Raw genomic sequence first — 20,203 nt, 5'->3', positions numbered from 1 at the left:
TACGCGAGATTGGTTCGTATACACTTCCCCCATAACTTACGTCACGGCTAATACCGTGCGGTCGCGATCGTGAATCAATTACTTATGCCGTCGTCAGGCGTGTTCAATATAAGTAACGCACGGTAAGTTTCCAACGAAGTTTAATCAGCTGCGCGGTAGCGAGGATTGATTATCTGTCGGCTTATCCGCGAGTGGAACTGCCGGCTGGCGAGATACCGCGAGTCTTACGCGAGAGAGAGAGCTTTAAGAGGGGACATCTCTCTGGACGGAGGTAACTTAAATATAAAGAACGATGGGCACAATCGTAGAGATTTACGACGCTGCGCGCGACGTTCTACGCGTATATCTATTTTGCGGGTCTCATTCCGCGAGAGCGTTCGAAGATCACGACGACTTTATGTCGAGGGCGGGGGAGAGAAGTAAGTCGACTTGGTCCGGCGGACAACTGAATGGATAAATTTATTTGCCGATGCGTCCGATGCCGTTCGATGCCGATCTATCCGCGTGAATCGAACACCGGCCGAGGGTGGACGGGAAGAAATGGACGACAAAGGAAACGGACGATAAAGCGCTACGCAACGGCATACCGTTGAAGATGCGGAAATCGTAAACTATAGCTCAAGTATCAAAGAGAGATGCGCCATGGTGCATCGGGTGGATTTTTATTACGGTTTCCCCGCAGGGATGACCGATCCGCAGTCATTTAGACTTAGCGAACCCACAAATCTGAGCTCAATATGCTACGGACGCACACGTATATTTATACATCTACGCACATGTACACATGTTTTTGTGAACGATAGTGCGGTAAGCATTTGAGAAGAAAAATAAAAGCAAGGTACATGCTATTTCAAGAATAACAAGAACAATGAGAAACAAGAACAAGATCCATGTTCTGCGCCTGATATAAATCTGGTAACACGATAATACAAGCTTGCCTTTTATTTTTTAATTTTAAAAATTAGTTACAGGTTTTTTTTTTATTAAAATGCCGTATACTTTTGGTCTGGAAATGCAAATACCGTCAGAAAGATTCACATCAAATATCAGAGACCGTTGATATTTATATCTTTATTTCGATATTCTATCTTTGTTAGTAGGTCGATATCTGAAAAGTAATATGGAACAGAAATTATTACAATGTTGAATAAAATATTTCTATATTATTATGATGAGTGAGGAGATGAAATTTTGTTTTATACTTCTTCATAATACATGTGTATTAGTTATTTCATGCATGTCATTAATTTGTAATTAGAAAATTTTTTCTTTGATGATATTTAGATTTTTATTTCAAATATGTATATTTAACTGTTTATTTTAGGAAGAAATTTTTATTTTCTCAGTCAAAATGGCAAGGAGTAAATTTCAGCGTCTTTCGAGCTCTAAACCTAAAAGAAAGAAAAGATTTTATGAGCTTCTTAATCAGACGATGACGTCGATTTTTTTTTTGTTGTCTTTAAGAAAATGGCTCGTGAAGAGTTGGTACGTGCGACGTCTTGATATTTCTTTTTCTCTTTCTTATAAAATCGAAAAATAAATACATTTTCAGGATATCTAGGATGAGGGTTCGCGTAAAAAGATGCAAATAAAAAGGGCAATCTCGGGAATATGCCAGCGACGCCCTTTCCCTTGATATTTATAGATATTTTCGCGCGGTACGCCAAAAATAAATTCTGCTCTCCGCGAAAGTGGTCCGATGAGCACCGCGTAAATAAATCCCTCCTAGACGTTACAATTCATGTCTTCAGAATTTCGATCACACACGAACGATACAAATTTGTCTTTTATTTTCACAATTATCTCTCCCTCACCTAGGATTAAATTATGAATTAGAGATTTAATTAACTATTCAAATAATAATTAAAAAAAGTTTCTTTTTTTCTTTCTTAGATTACTGATTACTGATTTTTTTTTTATAATACGATATTTCAACATTTCTGACCTCAACATTCTTACGTATTAAAATGTCACGTGCTACTCTCTGAAAAATGAAAAATTTCGCCGGAAATTAATTCGATAATGTTAAAGTTCGGGATACGCGAAATCGCGTCTTTTGAAAGGTTTATTACCCTCCCGAGAAAAGGTCGTATTTACCGAATCGTCCGTAGTGGTCGCGTTATGCATACACTTGGCGCACGTATTCGCAAACCCGCGCGGGGTCCCGTCGCCTCTCGCGTCGACGCTGGAATTAATCGAGCGCGTGATTACAGCCTGACACACACTCTTACACGCCTACGGGGCCCAGTCAAAATATTATGCCCACGGGGTGTAGGGTTAACAATTCGGGCCGCGAATAAAGAGGCGAGAAATCGCTCGGTCGAAACGCTCGGGTGAAACCTTCTTCGCGCGGCGCGATCAAGGTCGCTTGCCCTCCTTGGCCTTGTTGCCAATTATCGGCTTACCTAATTATGCGTGTGTATATGCACATCGTGCTGCGTGCGTAGATCGAAGCCGACGATACAGCGAACAGCGATTAATCATGCGCTCGCCGCGCGCGGCCTACGAGCGTATCGTTATATCTGCGCATTTTCGAAAGCTGCCATGAGAAAATGTCGCCGCGCTTTCGTACCGGCATGTCATCCTAGCTACTGATTAATGACAAATTACTTGGTGAATCGTGCGACGGCGTGCTATTCCTATTTATCATCCGACAACTTTGAGAAGAAGTTGACGATGAAATTTTTAAATCTTGCCCATTTCAACGCTATCTTCCGATCGGAATTCCGAACGAACGTATGTTAAAAGGAATACGATCGTCGATGTAGACAGAAACGCATATTACTATGAGTTATTGCCGCTTAATTATTTTAATTAGAAATGTAAATCTTCCGTGTGAATCTTAGATATTTGTAATTTTTTTTACATGTTTTTTTCTTTTTTTTTTTTTTCAAATATTAGAATGAAAATTACAAAAACAAAAGAAGAGTAAAAGTTTTTTTTTATTCGGGATAGTCAACTATTTCATTAACCACGTTATGGTTTTTGCTCCGCGTTTGTAACAACGGCGTGCGTACTTTTTTTTTTTTTTTTTTTTTTTTTTTTTCGTTTTCTTCCTTTCTGTATGTTATTTCAGTCGCGAATTTGGCGCGTTCTGCTTGGCAGGCAGGCCTGGTTTACAGCCGTGCCCGGTTTATAGTCGGCCCTTTGTTCGGCGGTTAACGCGCTGGCTGGTGGTCGTAATACGCGATGTATATACCAACTCGTCCAGCGACTCATTTTGCTTAGCCTTTTTGCACCCTTGGCGTATGTGAAGCTTTTACTGTAATTAATCTTCCGCTTACTTGGAGTGATACCCACGTATTTTGTTTTGACGTAATAAAATATCTTCGGCGAGAGAGAATTAATGCAGCGAATTCGCTTCGTCGAGCTGCCTGTACGAGATTATATTAAATTTTTTTAATCGTACTTGCATAGTCATTTTTTTAACTATCTACATGATATGATGTTATACGCTCGTGGCTCGTACTCGAGCGCCTTTATCGTTACAATAGAGGATCGGTCTGCTATTGCGTATCGCTGCGGAAAAAATAATTCCGATAAAACCGACGTCTACGAGTCTCAGGTTTCTCTCGTCACTCGCGCGCGCGCGTGTGATCCGAGAAAGAAAGACGGCGGATAATTTTCACCCTTATCTCTACGTTCATTCGATTACGTAATAAGCATGGCGCGCGGAGCTCTTTTGATACGAACCGTTGTCGTCTTGTTCCTATCCCCCTCTAAGCTTTAAGCTCGATCGTGCTCAAGTAACGGTCACGGCGGATCGCTTACGCTTGTGTCCGTGTTCACGCCTAACTATGAAACTGCTTGCTATTTTCTCTTAAGAGCCAGTTTTCCTGGGATATTAAACGTAACGACTATACGACCATCGCACACATACAGTGTAACGCTATTAATTTCTAGTATGAGTACCGTTGGAAATTCATTTCTTACGGTGTGCATTTATCTAGCTTGATTATACATCTGCAATAAAAATTATTACTTTTTTTTTTTTTGAATTAGCTTAAAAGTTATGTTGGAGAAATGTTGGAAATTTGATAAGATACCACTTGATTTTATTTAATCTTACTTCCAAACGAGCTGTTTGGAAGTAAGAATAAATAAAACTCTTTTCAACTGGGTTTTATCTGGGAACTTTTATCTTTGGCTTTTTGAAAGCAGCATCTAACCACTTAATAATGCACCTAACACTGCATCTTGTTATCTTAGTAATATCGCTATGCAGGTTATTTCCAGTCACGTATGATAAGATATTCTCCATCCGCTGCATCCCTGTGACGGCTCTTCCGGTCGTCACAAGGAAGTTACTATCGGTCCATATTAATTGTCCTTCATCCATTGTTCGTTTCCTTATGCATCTTTTTTTCTATTTTGTAAATTAACTGTTTCCAATGTGTCCTTAACGTGAATTAAATCAACCATCCCTCAAAAATCTTCGTTTCTTACAATTTATTGTGTCACAAGTTGCCGACAATTTATGTTCTCTTCGTACGTAACGATCTCCGATACGTAGATTCTCGGATCGGCAATCGAGTATCGTACGCATGTTAAATCATATCGTCGCGCCGATGAATTTCCGATTCGTGCAGTTTTGACATTAATGCGCGTTCGCGCATTTTGACAGATTGATTTCGCAGCGAGTGAAAGCGGTGGTAACCGTCGGACGGTATGTCGGACGGATTATCCTTTTAAAGCGTGTATCGTAAAATCGCAACAATCATTTAGAAATCTTAATTCGCCACGGCGATTTTTGTCTTGTTTTATGAATCATTTCCCGTCACGTAAATACACGCGGAGTTATCTCTCCGAGTGAAAAGTTAGTATCGCGAGATACTACCTTCCCTCTGTCTTTCCTCGGCAAACCCTAGCACGATATTTGCGTGCGAACTATCGACACGGTATTATATCTACCTTCTCTCGTAATTCTCGAACGCGTGGGTGAGCGTTCCCGTGTGTCTCGCATGTATAACTAGCCCCTTCACTCGCTCATCCTTTGATGAACGACGGGGAAGGATAAAGCGAGGAGTTCTCAAGGAGATAGGTGGCACTTAGATCCTGAATATTCTTTTCTTCTTTTCCCCTTACTGTCCTTTTCTTTTTACCTTTTTTTTTTTCCCTTTATTCTTCTTGCGTCGTCAGTTTTTCGTTGGAGCCTGCTTGTGAAAGACGCAGCGGATCTTATCCATCGAAGAAACGTTCGTAGCCGCACGTGTGATTTTTCGCGCGGGAGTTCTCTCTTTATTGCGAAAACTGACTCGTTTCGCGGACGGTGCCACCTACCTCCTCGAGAACTCCTCGCTTTATCCTTCCCCGTCGTTCATCACCCGTTGCGAAAGCCCCTATCTCATGTATATTACGATAAAGCGCTTCATGCCGTATGATGTGCCCACACCACGTGACGCGCGACACCGGACACCCACACAATCGATCGCGCTACTCGTTTATCGCATCTTACATTACAACGGTAGATTTGTGAGAAATGTTAACCGAAAGAAACGTAATTGCCGAGTAAACCCTGTAATTCGTTTAATCGATCAAGACTTAATATTTTAATTAAAGAAGAATCGTCTCCTGGAATTGCTCGGAGAGAACCTCCCATTAAAATTAAGATTAAAGCTTCCGGAACGTTACAGCGACCGACGTCGTTGCCGTCCGCAAATTAACGCGCAGGCGGCGGAAGTTCGTAATCCACGTCGCGATCGAGCGGGCACGCATGATGGTATTGGTAGCCGTTAATGCGGTCCGACCGCCAAATTGTCTGCCACAGGAACGAGAGTTACGAGCGTCTCTAAACGACGGATCCTCTCGAGGCTGAGCGGTGTAATTATTATGTCGCGGCTGTCACGCGGAGAGGAATTCGTTCGAGAGAGTCGAGCCCTCTTTCTCTCTCTTTCTTCCTTTCTCTCTCTCTCTCTCTCTCTCTCTCTCTCTCTCTCTCTCTCTCTCTCTTTCTCCTGAGAAAGAGCAAACCGGCCGTCGACTTGCGGCGCACTTGGAAAACCGGTGGTGGTGCAAACGGACGCCGCAAAAAATGAAAAAAAAAAATGAAAAAAAAAACGCGTCCGTTAACGTGCGCGCACGTCATTAACGCAATCGCACTTAACACTCGCGCCACGAGATCGACTGTCGACCCTCATGAACGATTGCGAGCTTTCGTCTCTGTCGACACTCGACTCTCGATGGTCCACGTCTCCATTTAATACGTTCCGCATTGTGCGGAGTACGACTGTATATAACTACGATTTTTTTCTCCTTTCTCTCTTGTTTTTTCTTCTAACGTTTTTTTTTTTTTTCTAACGTTCTTAGCGCGAAGTTGGATTTTATCGCTTAAATTTTCCGCTTCGCTAATTAATCTGATTGATTAGATCGATTGCCTTCCGTCGAACATAATTGGCACGCCGTATAATTGTGATTTTCTCCGTCATTGGCAGACATCGCTCGTATTGACTGTCGAAGCAAATTAGAGATAAATGATAATGCTACTTACGTTAACCTGAGGGGTCTAACGGGTAGCGTACTTATATACGACGTAGCTGTCGCATTTTTTGCCTAAGCTAATTCCCGCGGCTGGATTTTTCATTTTTCTAATCGCTAGCATCCGCCGTCCTCGGAGAGGACTTGTACCCGGCTAATTTTTTTTTATCCTCTTGGATTTATCTTGTCGCCAGAGATGCGCAAACGTATCTATATGTACTCATACGAGCGTGCAGAAACTGATATTACAATTTGCACGCCTATTTATGCCGGATATTGCAGATTATCTTACATCATTATACAGAAATCATGCCGCGCGAATCTCGAAGTGGCGTTGAACATGAAACACTCACACAATCGAAAGAAATAAAACAGATCTCCACGAAGAAGCGATATTAGATTCGACCTAGAGACTCTCGTTGACGACGCTCTTCATTTTTTGGGTCAACAGACATGTTACGAGCCTGGGGCCCTTGAGTTATTGATATCCGAGTACTCAAACCGAAAGATATCCTTTGGATTGAATATGAGATCTGGCAAAGCTAGGTTTATTCGTAATAAATATAGATTAGGATTTAGTCACACTTTAATAAAGCAGAAGCGTATGTGATGTTATTTGCGAATAATCACAAAAGATTTAGTTCAATGTATATCATATATATTATTTATATTTCTCAATATATGTATCATTGAAATAAATCTTTTATAATTATTAAATAACTTCACGTTCTATGTTATAAAATGTGGTCAAACATATATATGATATTAAAATTATTATTAATAAAATATATTATTAAAATAGATAAATGAGACCTAAATCTTATTCCATAATTTCTTTTACACAATTCTTATTATTAATTAAGGCGTATATTCCGAAGCACAAAAAAAAATTATTTACGTCACAACATGTCCGTAGAGAGATAACTTTTTAATTAAAGGTCCTTCTTACACAATGCCTTTGACAAAAGTGGGAAGAGCAAGGCGAGATATTAATATTTGAAGGGGTAGCCACGTGTCCCTTTAAATGTTCGGGACCACTGTAGCGTTTCGTGTATTATTGCATGAGTCTTTTAAAAGGTTTGCCCTACAGAGACCACCGCGATGTCGTCCGAAATTATCATACGTAGGAAGGAAGGACGTACAAGAAAAACACGGAATTCCGTCGGCTTCCTTTGGTCTTGCAAAAAAGCGAACGTCTTTTCGCTAGAACAGCCGTCCATTAAAACTTTTTATATACTTATGTGTGTTAAAACTATATTTGATTGCATTTTATTTAAAAAATATAAATTACATTTTTTCTGATATATTTTAGTTTATTTTATAATTAATTTGTAATTAATATAGATAATTGATTATAACTTTTTTTTTTAAAAAATTACTGCATAGCAAACGGGATTTGATATGCAAAATGAAATATTTTTTTTGAAATGGCATATTTCTTACATAAAAGAATTTATTTATAGTTATCATTCAGCCTAATTATAATAATTTTTAGTTTAAGAGAGTGATTATATAAATTTGATATAAAATTGATTTTAACGTTTGCGCTCGTCGCTGAAGTGTCGACAATGAAGTGTCTGCTTACTATTTCAATTATCCTGAGAAATCTTTAGCGAATTATCGGATATCGATTTGATATCTGTTGATACGTTTAGGTGTAAATAATCGTAGAAGGTATTGAAAGGTCTTTTCTCTCATGCCATTGCACTCGGAATCAGTAAGTATACACGCATATACCGCTTTAACCACGCAGGTCCGTTTATTTCCTCTCGTCTCATGTCCTCTTTTATGCCTCTATCTATTCATAGACGAGAAAACAAGCTGTCATGGTGACGCGGATGTCGAAAGACAAAAGGGATGCAAGAAAAGAAAAAGAGAAACACTAACGTTGTCGTGTAGTTGCACTTTTGATGATTGCGACATTTCCTTAGAATACATACAGTCTGTATGTTCTAAGGATATGTTTCTCCATTTGTATCATACAGAGTGCTCTGAAATTATTAAGAAATACTACGAGATCGGAATCGACCTCTGACAGAGACTAGAAATCGAGTTTTTGCAGAAAACCTACAAGAACTTTTTTGAAAAAGTTGAAATGTGAATTTTTTTTTTTTTTATATAATCTTTTAAAGTGTCTCAAAATATTTGTAACTTTTATATAAAATAAATGTTTGTGTTTAATAGTCACACAGGCAATATTATAAATATTACTACCTTACCCATAAGTTTGTAAGTCAAATCCTATGTTTCTTAAGTTGGAATCGATTCTTTTTCTCGCCACGTGTACTTTTTCCATGCTCTTTTCCATGCTACATTCTTATCATGGCGCCAAGTACGGTGCATGTCGCGGAGGGAAAACGGAGAGGATAAATCGATCATTCGCGACACTATCGCGATCGTATTTGCAACGTCACAGTCCCGGAGTCTCGATCCTGGCGTAAAGGAGCAACCGCTGGTAGTATCAAGTTGTAGGTGAGGTCGTCGACCTTGCTTGGTCTCTATCGTTCGCCATCCGTCCGATGCCGTCTGTCTCTCGTAGTGGTCCACGACGTGTCAGTCCGTATCCATGTTCACTGGCATTTATACACCTGGATCACCGTGCACGGGGTGTCCACGATCAACCGTATTTTCTTCTGACCGTGGATCTCATATGAGCAAATGAGGACGTTTGTTTGAACAAATGTGACGGCCGCCTGAATGAGAAATAATTACGAACAGTCACGATGAATTATTTGGGTGCGCGCGGCCAGGAATGTATTATTAGGCAACATTATCTTTCAACGTGAACATATTATGGCGCTATTTTCACTATAATATGCGAGCGTAATATCGATTTGGCCGACAGTCATATCACGCTGCGACATACCGGTTCTTTTCTGAATATCGATTTGGTACATTCACGTTGCTTGACGCCCCGAAATATGTTACGGCCTCTCACGGGGACCGGTCTTTTATGGAGACAATCCTCGTTAATCCTCAAAATACTGTAAGCGAAAATATCGCTTCACCATTTACATAATTTACATAAAAGATTATGCCGTTAGCTACCTAGGGGGTACATACATTGTGATATATTGTATCTATTTTTCATAAAGGAGGATCATATCATCGGTGAAGAACGAGAGACTCTGTAGAGATAATTTACAATACCGAAATATAAAACCTTGCCCTATAAACGGCAAGTAGTAAATTGATCGATCAAAAACAGAGATGTGACAAATGTATCTTGAGGAAGTATCTTTTATAACAAAAATAACAAATATCTTTATAAATAACTTTAAAGTAGAGATCACATTTTTTTGGGCCGAACGACATCCGACGTACACTCGCAGAGCTTCTCGATGTAGGCGTGTAAAATGATGGACGATGCTTCGCTGCAGGATAAGGAAGTGACACTCGCTCTAACTTCTTTACACTCTCCATTCCATCGAGTGGTATATACCGATCCATTGTGTTACTTTGTGTGTACACCTCCGCTTTCGGATCGCTCTGTGTGGTCTACGCGCGCGCTTCGTCTGGGAGTCCGAGTCGGAGTTTTACGAGTTTACCTCACGGTAAACGCGGGCCGAGGCGCATTTTACTTCGCGCCTCGGAATAAAATAAACCGCGGGTGTACACGCGGGTCTCTCTCGGATATATACACACGCACACGGTATAAATAGGTCGTCGCGCGATAGATAGGCGCAGGGACCCGAGCTGAGTCCGAGCACAAAATAGCGATAGATCTCGGCACGTCGCGGCGACGTCGAGTATAAAGACTAATAGGCGCGGTCATAAATGTCCGCGTTGCTACGGTCCGCGACGGGTAAAGCAACGTCGTACATTTCTTAGATAGGCGAATAGAAATGCGGACGTGTATTCTGCTACTCGAACCTGAGATTCCGAGCGCGATAGAGTCGCGGATGCGAGCGAAATAACGGATGAGCTTGAGCTCGTGCTCGGCGTGTCGTAAGATACAGGGGAATATATGGGAGCGGGAGGGAGGGAGGGGGGAATAGCCGAGAATTCATAAACATCGACACGTGGTCCTGCAAATAGAGGAGCGATTATGGTCTAGATGATGGCAAATCTAGAAATGGCGATTAGATTGCCGGAACAAAGAATGCAGTGATTGCTCTAATCAACACTCTTTCATTCTTAACCTGTTGCCAAGTTCTGGGAATGGATAATGATGTTTGTTATATAGATAAGTACAGGGGAATTCCAAGAGATTCGAAATGGTGCAATTTGGAAGCTCGTTACTAGTCAGTAGCAATATTCAGTCAAGACTAATCAAACCGTAATCGTAAATCTTCAGTGTAATTCAATAGAGATTAGAAATCAGTACGTGTCTTTCTGAGAAATCGATATAATAAAATGTGCCTGATATCTTTAAAAAATTATAGTATATTAGTAACGTTTAATCTAAATTATTAATAATTAAATTGACTTAATTTATATGGATAAAAAAAATAAAGAAAAATATGAGAAATAAATATCTTTTTTTTTCAGGGAAGATATTCTTTTCTCAAGAAAGATGAATATTGACACAGTTAATTACATTATAAATATATAAATCATATATGTATAAATAATGTATTCGTGTTATACGTAATGTGATCGTTTATTCTTTTACTTTGTAACTCGTACCAATTCGCAGACTTTACGTGATAGATAAACTCAGAAGACTTTTCAATTGGCATTAACAACTGAAATGCCGAGCTTGCAGTCTAACAAATTACCGTGTGTACATATACTACATGCATTTATCAGCTTAATTAGGTAGATATTTCTTATTTGTCATGTCAGACGCTCTTCGATAATAACGACATCCCCTTCAGATATTTCGCTGATCCATTCATCATTGGCGTTCGTGTACATAAATTCACAGATGTACTTTTGATAACGTATGAAACTTACATGGCTTGCCTGCAATGATTGAACCTTCGTTCGATTTGCGAGGAGCGTTAAATCTGTATCTTCAGCGGGAGATATCATTTAATCGCGCCAAACTGATTTCGTTATCGCGAAAACAAATATAAATGATTTAGAAATGATCAAATATCTATCGACATTGCTCAATATCAATACTCCATTTGACGTGGTATTACTAACTGATGACAGTTAAGTAAATAAAGATGTTATCTTTTTTTTTTTTTTCCTATCTTTTCTTAATGGGACAAGTCGAAAATTCTGCCGTTGCCGTGTAAGCGGCTTCGCCTCTATATCTGAACCCTTAAATCGCGAATCGGTCGAGTGTAACGTCACGAAAGATAAGACGTGAGGTCAATCTGTCAGAATCATGTGGCCCCCCCTCCCCCCCGTCCCGCTTGTGACATTTATGAATATCGATAGGTGACGTACAACACCGGGATTTCGCCATAGAGTATTCTCCCGAGTATCCCAGGCGGATCTCACGATGCCAAGACGAATAAATCATCTCGCGAGAAGAGACGCGGCGCGTACGCGCATCTGCATTCCTCGGGAGCCTCGCGTGCATTAAGGTCGTTCCAATCGCTGCCGGGGGTGTGAATGCGCACGTACGGATATCCGCGTGCCACCTTCCCCTCCCCCCCTCCTTTTTTTTTTCGTTTTCGTCGCCGCCAGGCCTGGAACGAATTGGGACGCGATAATCGCGGCTGACCGTTGTAAAATAAGCGTAAAAGGAAAGATCGACCGAATTATCGTACGATCCGAAACCGTTTTTACGCGGTCATCGTCGTGGAACGGGACGAATAGAATCACCTTTGAAATTTCAAGATAAAATTAATAACTGCGTATTACTTCCTTTTTAAACGAATAATCTCGTGGCAATTCGATTACGATTTATTTTCCACGCGGATCCGATTTCACTGTGGCAGCAAACGAGATCGCCGGAAAGTAATTTTAAAGGAACGTCTGTTTTTATTTTTAATAACTTTTATCGAAATAATATAGATAGATGCAACTTTAATACAATAAGTTATTGATATCATCCTTATTCATTAACGTCATTACGTTGCCTTTTACACAAAGAACATATATGATTGCGCATTTGATCGAGCGCGCGTTCATCCGCGTCCAGATAACCATGACAGTTTTTTTTTTTGTGAGCGGACTGAAGCGAGTAACAAAGGTGGACGTTAATTGACGGGACAGAAGCGTCGTTGTTGATCCGAGTGCTCCGGATCGCATAATTAATTATCCCAGTCATCGGGAAGGGCGGTAGCACTGGCGAGATATAAAGCTTCTCTGGCGATATCCCAGCCGTCGTGTTCGATTTGTTCACGATTTTTGTCCAATCTCAAGGCGATCCGGTAATTACTCGACGTAATGGTACTACGTCGTAAGAGGCCGATTCTACGACTGGCGTACTAACTCGGCCAGCCTTTAAATAGTCACGTGATAATTGGATGTGTGTATCGGGTTCTGTCCTCTTTGTCCCCCTTACTTTGTCCCGTTACAAGAACGTCACTTTGGATCTTGAAGAGTCTTTTTTTTTTTACTGCTACGTATTTTGGCCGTAAAAAATTGAAACAAAAAGAAATGGCTTTGATTAAAAAAAAAATGTACCTTATTATCTTGCAAAAACATATGCAATAATTCAAATAGCAAATTTATCGATTAACATTGAGATAAATTCATCGTAAAACGGATGGCTACGGTTGTCTATTACAATTGGAAATTCTTGCGCAACTTTGACACATTATCGCATTCAACGTTTCCAGTTGCAATTTCTAGTTAATTCAGTTTCTTGAATTAATTCGACTCTATTAACTCGTCGAGCCAGACACTTAAATCGCAGCGCGCGGCAACTTAATTGTCGCGGATTTAATCGTCGCAATACGATTCGCAGTAATGACTAGCGCGAGAACGGTGAAAATGATCTCGAAGTCTTTTCGGATCAACTGGATAAACCGTCAGTGACTTAATTGGAGAACATTACGCGACGTGAGCTACACTAGGGACTGGCCACGCCGCCACGGGAGGAATCCGGAGGATGTTCTGGAATCGCATCGTTCGTCGCGAACTGCTCGGAAACAGCTCGATCGATCTTAATCGCGCCGCCGATAACCGTACAGTTTATCTCCACGCAATTAATTGCAGCATGCCCGCCCGCTCGTAGAAAATGTCCAAGGTCGTTTTGTCGAACGCGGCCTAACGGCACCGGCATGCAAATGTCAAGGAAATGAACGAAGACGGAGAGCCTATCGCTCTCTCTCTCTCTCCTTACTCGTATCGATTTCGTTCTATCTTTTTTTTTTCTTTCTCTTCCTCTCTCTTCTTGACTATTTCTTTGCTGCTCGATCAGCATCGTCGTTAATCAGACTTTCTCGTTGATTCTGGTAAAGTCCGCGCTAAATGTTTCATGTTCCCAATTAAAATCCTGATAATCGACTCCTCGGCTTCGATCGCGACCCGTTAAAGGGCATGTCAGAGAGTAAAAAATGGACCTTCTGCATTACAGAAGCGGGGACCCCCAAGATGGAGCGGTGGACCGTGTACGCGGTGACGCTGCAGATCTTCGCCGCTATCGCTCGTGCTACCGAGGATTTTCGCCACATCTCGTACGAAGGTAAGGGAGCTACTTAAACGACGTCAGTATTCACATCGACATTCATTTCAATATCAGCGTACCGTGTTATTACAGAAGATCCCGTTGAACTATTTGTTATCTTTGAATTACACCTCCGGGGTGTCTTAATCGTATGCGTAGAGAGAGATCACTTATCTTATTTAACGGAATCGATTGGTAACCAGCGTGTAAAATCTAGTAGCCGAGCGCCACGATATCGCTCATCGAGCCTTCGCGATTTATTCGCACGATTCGCGGAAATCGCGATCGAATCTCAAGTCGCAGCTCCGGACGACGCCGATAACCGCGCGCATCGATAATCCCTCTCCCGCGATCCCGTTAATTACTTTATCGCTTAAGTTAATTCGGAGTCGTGCGCGAGTCGTGCGATTATACGCGCGCATCTAATAATCCGTGTGTATCGATAAGGCGTACACGTGCGTGACGTCGGATCGGCGCGGTGATTCGAGTTTCGCTCGGCGAACACCCCGAACAGGATCGACGAGTTTCTAGCGCGCGATTATCTTGGGAAACGAGAGCACTCCCACGGACCGCGACAGAAATACACTTCATTCATCGAGGTGTGCATTATTGCGCCAGGTGCGTTATCAGCGCCATTAAAAACGTCACGCGCGCCATTCTCGGCCGGGCGGACGTCCGCGAAAGAGCGATCGATCGTGTGCCCCCGCACGTAATCGCGACGGATCTTCGATCGCGTATTTTGATTACTTGAGTTTCGGCGAGTTGAGACGTCAATCTGCGACCCGTTGATACTCGAAGTCGATCGACCATTATCGACTTCTATTAAATGGAAACTTTCAATGGATTCGATAACTTCAATTGTTTGCGTCTTGTTTATTCGATAGCGGAAGGGTTCGATAATTATCGATCGTTTGTCGTAGCATTACAATTTCCGGAATTAAGTTACCAAGTTGTGCTGCTCCAAGTTAAAGAAAGTTCGTCGAGAAATGAGCTGTGAAGCAACGTCTGCCCGCTTCGCATTCTTCCAATTTAACTCGGCGAGAGAGAATCATTTCCGGTAGTAAGTGACTTTGTAATTACGCGTTCGCGAAGGAAAGGCCCGATTTGTCAAAGTGTCATTAAGCGGGAAAGCGTTTAAGGGGGAAGGATATTCCGCGTATCGATAATGATGGATCGGCGAGGCGATCGAGATCTCCACGTGAAATCGTGCATAATCGTCAAAAGTAGGTGAATTTCCTCTACGAGAGTAATTGCCCTCCAGCCTCGCGCGATTTCCGTCCCGGAAGACGGGCATAAATCCGCATCGGGCGGGCGAGCCGGGTCGAGCCAGCCTGGGACGTTTATGCAAATTTAATTTCGCCTATAACCGCTTCTCTCTACGACACGTCGACGTGTCGGATAGGCATGGCTAATCGATAAAGGAGAATATATCCCCGCGCGCGCGATGTTGTGTCTCGCGCGCGCGCGCGCGCGCACGGTGTCTAGGGATCGGGCCCATTAACATCTCGCAAAAATGTCGAACATTCAGGGCACTTATCGCAAGCAATGACCCACAATGTACAGTTACCACGTAGGCGAGCTCGCGGCTCGATTATCGCGCACTCGCGGCCCCGTAGAGAGAAAACGCAGATCGTGTTGGAGATGTGGGACGTGTGGTCGCCTATGTGGATGGAGAACAGACGCCACACCCGTCAGGCGGAAACCGCACGGAAAAAAGCCGGCTTTTGCCGGCTCCAGATTTAAATCCTAACGAGCTTAATGGATTCGTTCCCAGCTCCCGACGGGCGCACGTTAATCTCTTTTTTCTTTCTCTCTGGACTATCCTCTCCGTCTTGTTTTTTTCTCTTGCCTAATGGCACGCAGGTGTCGGAATCGCGCGTCGGAGGAAGACACCTCGGCGTGCAGTCCGTCCGTGATTTCCATTCGCACGTAAAGCATTTCCCGGCAGCGATGGTTCCGATGCCCCGCGGGTCTCGAATGCCTGCGACAATCTCTCGCAATAATCGTGAGGCCCGTATTAAACTGGATCACGATTTCGTTACGAGGAAGAGAGAAGAGTTCTGCGCTCCTCGTGACGGCCGTCACGTTTCAAACCGCGCGCGGGATGCGGAATATGACTGCAATTAAAAAATAGTTCTCCTTCGGAATTAAAATAATGCAATTTTCATCTAAAGTAGTCGAATTAAAATTCACGTGTATATATGGTACACGATATAATGGAAGTAATTCCATTTTTATTGTTGATTTTACTTTTTTGCTAAAATAAATTATTTGATGTAATATCGATTAAAATAATGCGTGTCGTCTGAGAAAATTATGTCGGCGTGAAATCAAAGGTCGCATGCTTTTTTTCGTTGGAAAATAAAACTGTTTATCGTCGTGTTTAGTTTGGTTTCGAGCAAACGTACGGCATTGACGATAGCTTCGGAATGTCGTTATGATAATTTGTGATTCTGCAGCAAGCTATTTCACTTCTTGAAGAGAGACAAGAGGAATAATCACCGACAAAACAACGGCACATATGTGCGCTGATAATACCTACGTAATGTACGAGATATTTCCCTTTCCGTGAATTCACGATTGCTTTCTACGCAATCTGCGTTTTCTTTTAGATTTAAATTTCTCTTAACGGCAGTATCGATGGTTGATATTTATTGCTATTTAAAGAAAGAGGCGTTTATTTTGCTGTTGTTGACCAACGAAATAAATTCATCTTTTAATACAAGATTATTCAATTTAATTCAACGTTTATTAATTAATCATATATATTTTCTCTATACGAGAATTACGAGAAGATGACATTTTCATTAAGCGTTAAAATCAATATCAATTTTTTTTTTTAAAGAAACAGGGAAGCATACAATACGAAATGTAAGAAAGCATTAACCTTATCAATCCAGACCTATTAAGCAAGCGAGCACAGAGAGTATCATTTATCCTCCGCCATATCTCTCTTGTCTTCTTGTTATGAAATTCAATTGTACTGACTCGTATTACTTTTCAAAACAAACGATCCGATTGTTGAGAGTTCACCGCGTGAGTTTTTTAAGTCTTGCACCACGATAAATTCTCCCACTCGTTCCGATCAGACGCGCGAATAATAGCCACCGTTGGTCTCTCTTTCTCCGGCAAATGGATTTTCTTTTTGTTGATCTTCTTTTTGCCTGTGTGTAGGTATCGTTGTGCGGCTTAGATGTTGTAATTGATCACATTGTTAACGTTCACGAAAGAGCGACGAACATTATTTATAACGGTGTCGGGTTGCTAATGCGCGGCGAACATCAACGGGTCGATATCAGATCTGGGAACGTCTTAACGCGCGAAAAAAAAAAAAATTCGCAGGCAGAAGTTCGCTCGTTAAAACACCTCACACGATTGGCGTCAGAAGGCAATGACACCAGGTGTATACGATATGCCTGTACAGAACGTCGTGTTCCTGTAACGGTATTATTTGCACACTGTCCGGACACAACGTACGATAACCGAACACCATGATTATGGTAGAATATGCATAGAATAGCTAAATATTTGCTTTGTAACCGACTAGAAAGCACAGAGGAAACGCGATAGTCTACATAAAAATCAACTTTTGTCAGATATGGTGATCTACCACCCCTTATTACTTTTAATATACGAACGCACCTCGCGACAGTTTCGAAACGACAGTTTTTCCTCAAAGAAAAAGCTCAACGTGAAAGTAGAAGAAAAGTTGCATTATTATATCCTTTGTGTGTAAAGTGCAATTACGTCGTAGAATGACGCGAGCCTCTTTCATGGTAAGAGAGGCTATTCGAATCTAATTAAATTCCGTATACACAAGGGGTACGGACCGCGCGCAGATTACGAACGAGCTCGTTAAGTGCCCTATTGCACGTCGAAAATGACAAAGCAATTCTCTTCTAATTATCCCGGTATATAAGACTCGCCGAGGGTACATTGTACCCGTGCTGGAAGGTTTGCTTTCGTTCCGCTCCTGAGAACCGGCGGCGATTGTTTGCGGTGTGTCCGTGTCGATTCGCGAGGAAGAAACTGTCTTCAGCCGACCGTGGAAGTCGTCCCTCGGGTATCGACCGCAATGTCTCGATTACGGAAAAGCGATCGCGATTACGCAATAGTGTACTTTCGTAAACGCGTATATTTGCTTGCGCGAAAGTGTACAAAAAAATTTTGTACGATTGGACGCTTTCGACATGTACGGCAAACGATACTGTTATTGATGAGCTAATACACATCTTACGAATACAACGATTGCTCGTTAAGAGATAGATTTTCAGCCGAGAATTCTGTAAAGTGTGTCTCAATCGCGAGCAATATACTCTACAAACTAAAGAGAGTATAAAATAATAGTCGTAGTATGAAGAAGAGAAAGAAACCTCGTACAATGCTGATGTAACAATACATAATAAGTCTTTCTTCAGAATAAAATACGAAATTAATTACGGATACGCTCAGGTTAACTTAAAGTTTAAAGTAAGATTCAGATTGATTAAAATTAAAAATTAATTTTTGCAATTTTTTTGCAAATTTTGAGACTTCCGCGATACTTCCCTTTTATGAGACGGCGTAAAATCACCAGGGATCAGGACGAGTTTTACTACGTAGAAGGCCGATTTCTCAATTACGAGATTTTCCTGTCGCTCTCACTCACTGCCCTTTTGCCGCATTTCGCTGTCGCGCCATGTTGCCTCGGGGTTTATGGCGCATAAATTTATACTGGCTCTGTGCTCTGTGTCGCGTGGCGCGCAAGCTGGCGCCACCGATAATTACCCTTTTACCGTTCACAGCTGCGTTTTGCGCGGGACCAGAAACGCCTGCACCAGATTCCGTCGTTGTGCCGCTGCTCCTCGCGGCGACGGGGGCCGCGATTGTAAGCGGACTCCGTAATTATTTTCGCCAATGTAAAAAATGCCGGACATCGGCGATACATCGGCGAAGCAGATAACTCGCGATCAATCCTGATTTTCTCGTTCGCTTTTCTCTCCCTTAATTGCCGCGCGATGTTCCCGGCGAGGCTATCGGATCGACGCCTACGACACGGAATGAAATCCTCTCTTTCTCTCTGTTTCTTTATTTTCGTTCTTTATTTTCGTGGCGACTCGAAAGCGCGGAGATGTCCCGTTGATTACCGAGGCGCGAATAAAAAGTCGTTTTATATACCGTCCCCCGTGGACGACCGAAGGCTGCTGGAAATGAAGTGGGAAATGTATTCCTGTGTGTGTGTGTGTGTGTGTGTGTGTGTGTGTGTGTGTGTGTGTTCCTCATTACGTCGACATCGAAAGCAGAATTCCATTTTGGCCGATGGCGCCTTAAAAAAAAATCCGATCGTTTATACTGATTTATTAGATGCCCTGTTTCTATATTACTCGTAATATTTATGAACTTAAAAATAGATTCTTTTTACTTTATTTTTTTTTTAACATTGCTGAATTCATTGAGCTTATTCAATTATTCGTGAGTTCAAATATGTTCTCATTGCTTTTTTATTTTCTTTCCTCCTTCCTTTCTCTCTCTTTCTTTCTCTCTCTCTCTCTCTCTCTCTCTCTCTCTCCTTTTCTTTCTTTTTGAGCATTTTATCTCTTTTTTTTTACTTTTTTTTAATTAATATATTTTTTATTAAGAAAGAATTTATTTATTTAAATGTTAAAATGCGCAGATATAAAGTTGCTTATCAAATTTCAGAAACATACGAGAGACATAGTAAAAATTTATTTATTAGGCGGAAAATCGGTGCATCTTTCTCGCTTGGAAATATAATACAAATGTATGTGCGTACGAAAGCTCTCCTGCCGGCGAAATACATACATCGTGAAATATTCACGAAGGTTTCGCGTCAAAGAGAAAAAGAAAAACACTCGTAGAGGAAAGGTGCGAGTGTAGCGATTTGCCAAACCAAAACATCACGTAGACGACGTAAACTTGGAGCTTGTTTTTGCCTACAAGCATATAGAAGGTATATTATCACGTTTTAGTTATTTTTAGTTTATTTCTCAAAATTAAATATTGGCAAATCGGCAAAATACTCTTTTGCCGATTCGTAATCATTATAATTAACTTGGAGCCTAAAATCTTCCAAATATGTCGCTATGCAATACTTTCCTTCTTGTTATGCGAACCGTTTGCCAGTCGTTTTCCGCGAATCTTCTGCGGTACACAACTCCAGCCATATTTTTTCTCACGGTGTGATTGTAAATCTGTAATCTCGCGCCCAGGGTT

The 20,203-nt window shown here is 41.5% G+C and overlaps 1 protein-coding gene and 1 long non-coding RNA gene across 4 annotated transcripts in view; one reads left to right on the top strand and one right to left on the bottom strand.

The window, feature by feature from the left end:
• Nucleotides 1-20,203, top strand: part of Sema5c (Semaphorin 5c) — an 87,045-nt gene that overhangs the window by 18,613 nt on the left and 48,229 nt on the right. Inside the window, exon 2 of the mRNA XM_011648332.2 lies at nt 13,901-14,008. Within this exon, the coding sequence (XP_011646634.2) occupies nt 13,918-14,008 (91 nt within the window). The 5' untranslated portion in view covers nt 13,901-13,917. The remainder of the gene's footprint in view (nt 1-13,900; nt 14,009-20,203) is intronic.
• LOC148937990 (uncharacterized) lies at nt 7,231-10,415 on the bottom strand. 3 transcript variants are annotated; one of them, XR_016138474.1, is made up of 3 exons: nt 9,799-10,415; nt 9,341-9,458; nt 7,231-9,167 (listed from the first exon to the last, which is right to left on the bottom strand). It is a non-coding gene; the product is annotated as an uncharacterized LOC148937990 (long non-coding RNA). The 3 variants fall into 3 exon arrangements; XR_016138473.1 differs by lacking the exon at nt 9,799-10,415 and adding an exon at nt 9,538-9,775; XR_016138471.1 differs by lacking the exon at nt 9,341-9,458.

The sequence above is a fragment of the Pogonomyrmex barbatus genome, unplaced genomic scaffold (assembly GCF_055798465.1).
Source record: "Pogonomyrmex barbatus isolate J1 unplaced genomic scaffold, ASM5579846v1 scaffold1, whole genome shotgun sequence".
In the NCBI taxonomy this organism is placed as follows: domain Eukaryota; kingdom Metazoa; phylum Arthropoda; class Insecta; order Hymenoptera; family Formicidae; genus Pogonomyrmex; species Pogonomyrmex barbatus.
This window is presented reverse-complemented; position numbering and strand designations above follow the sequence as displayed.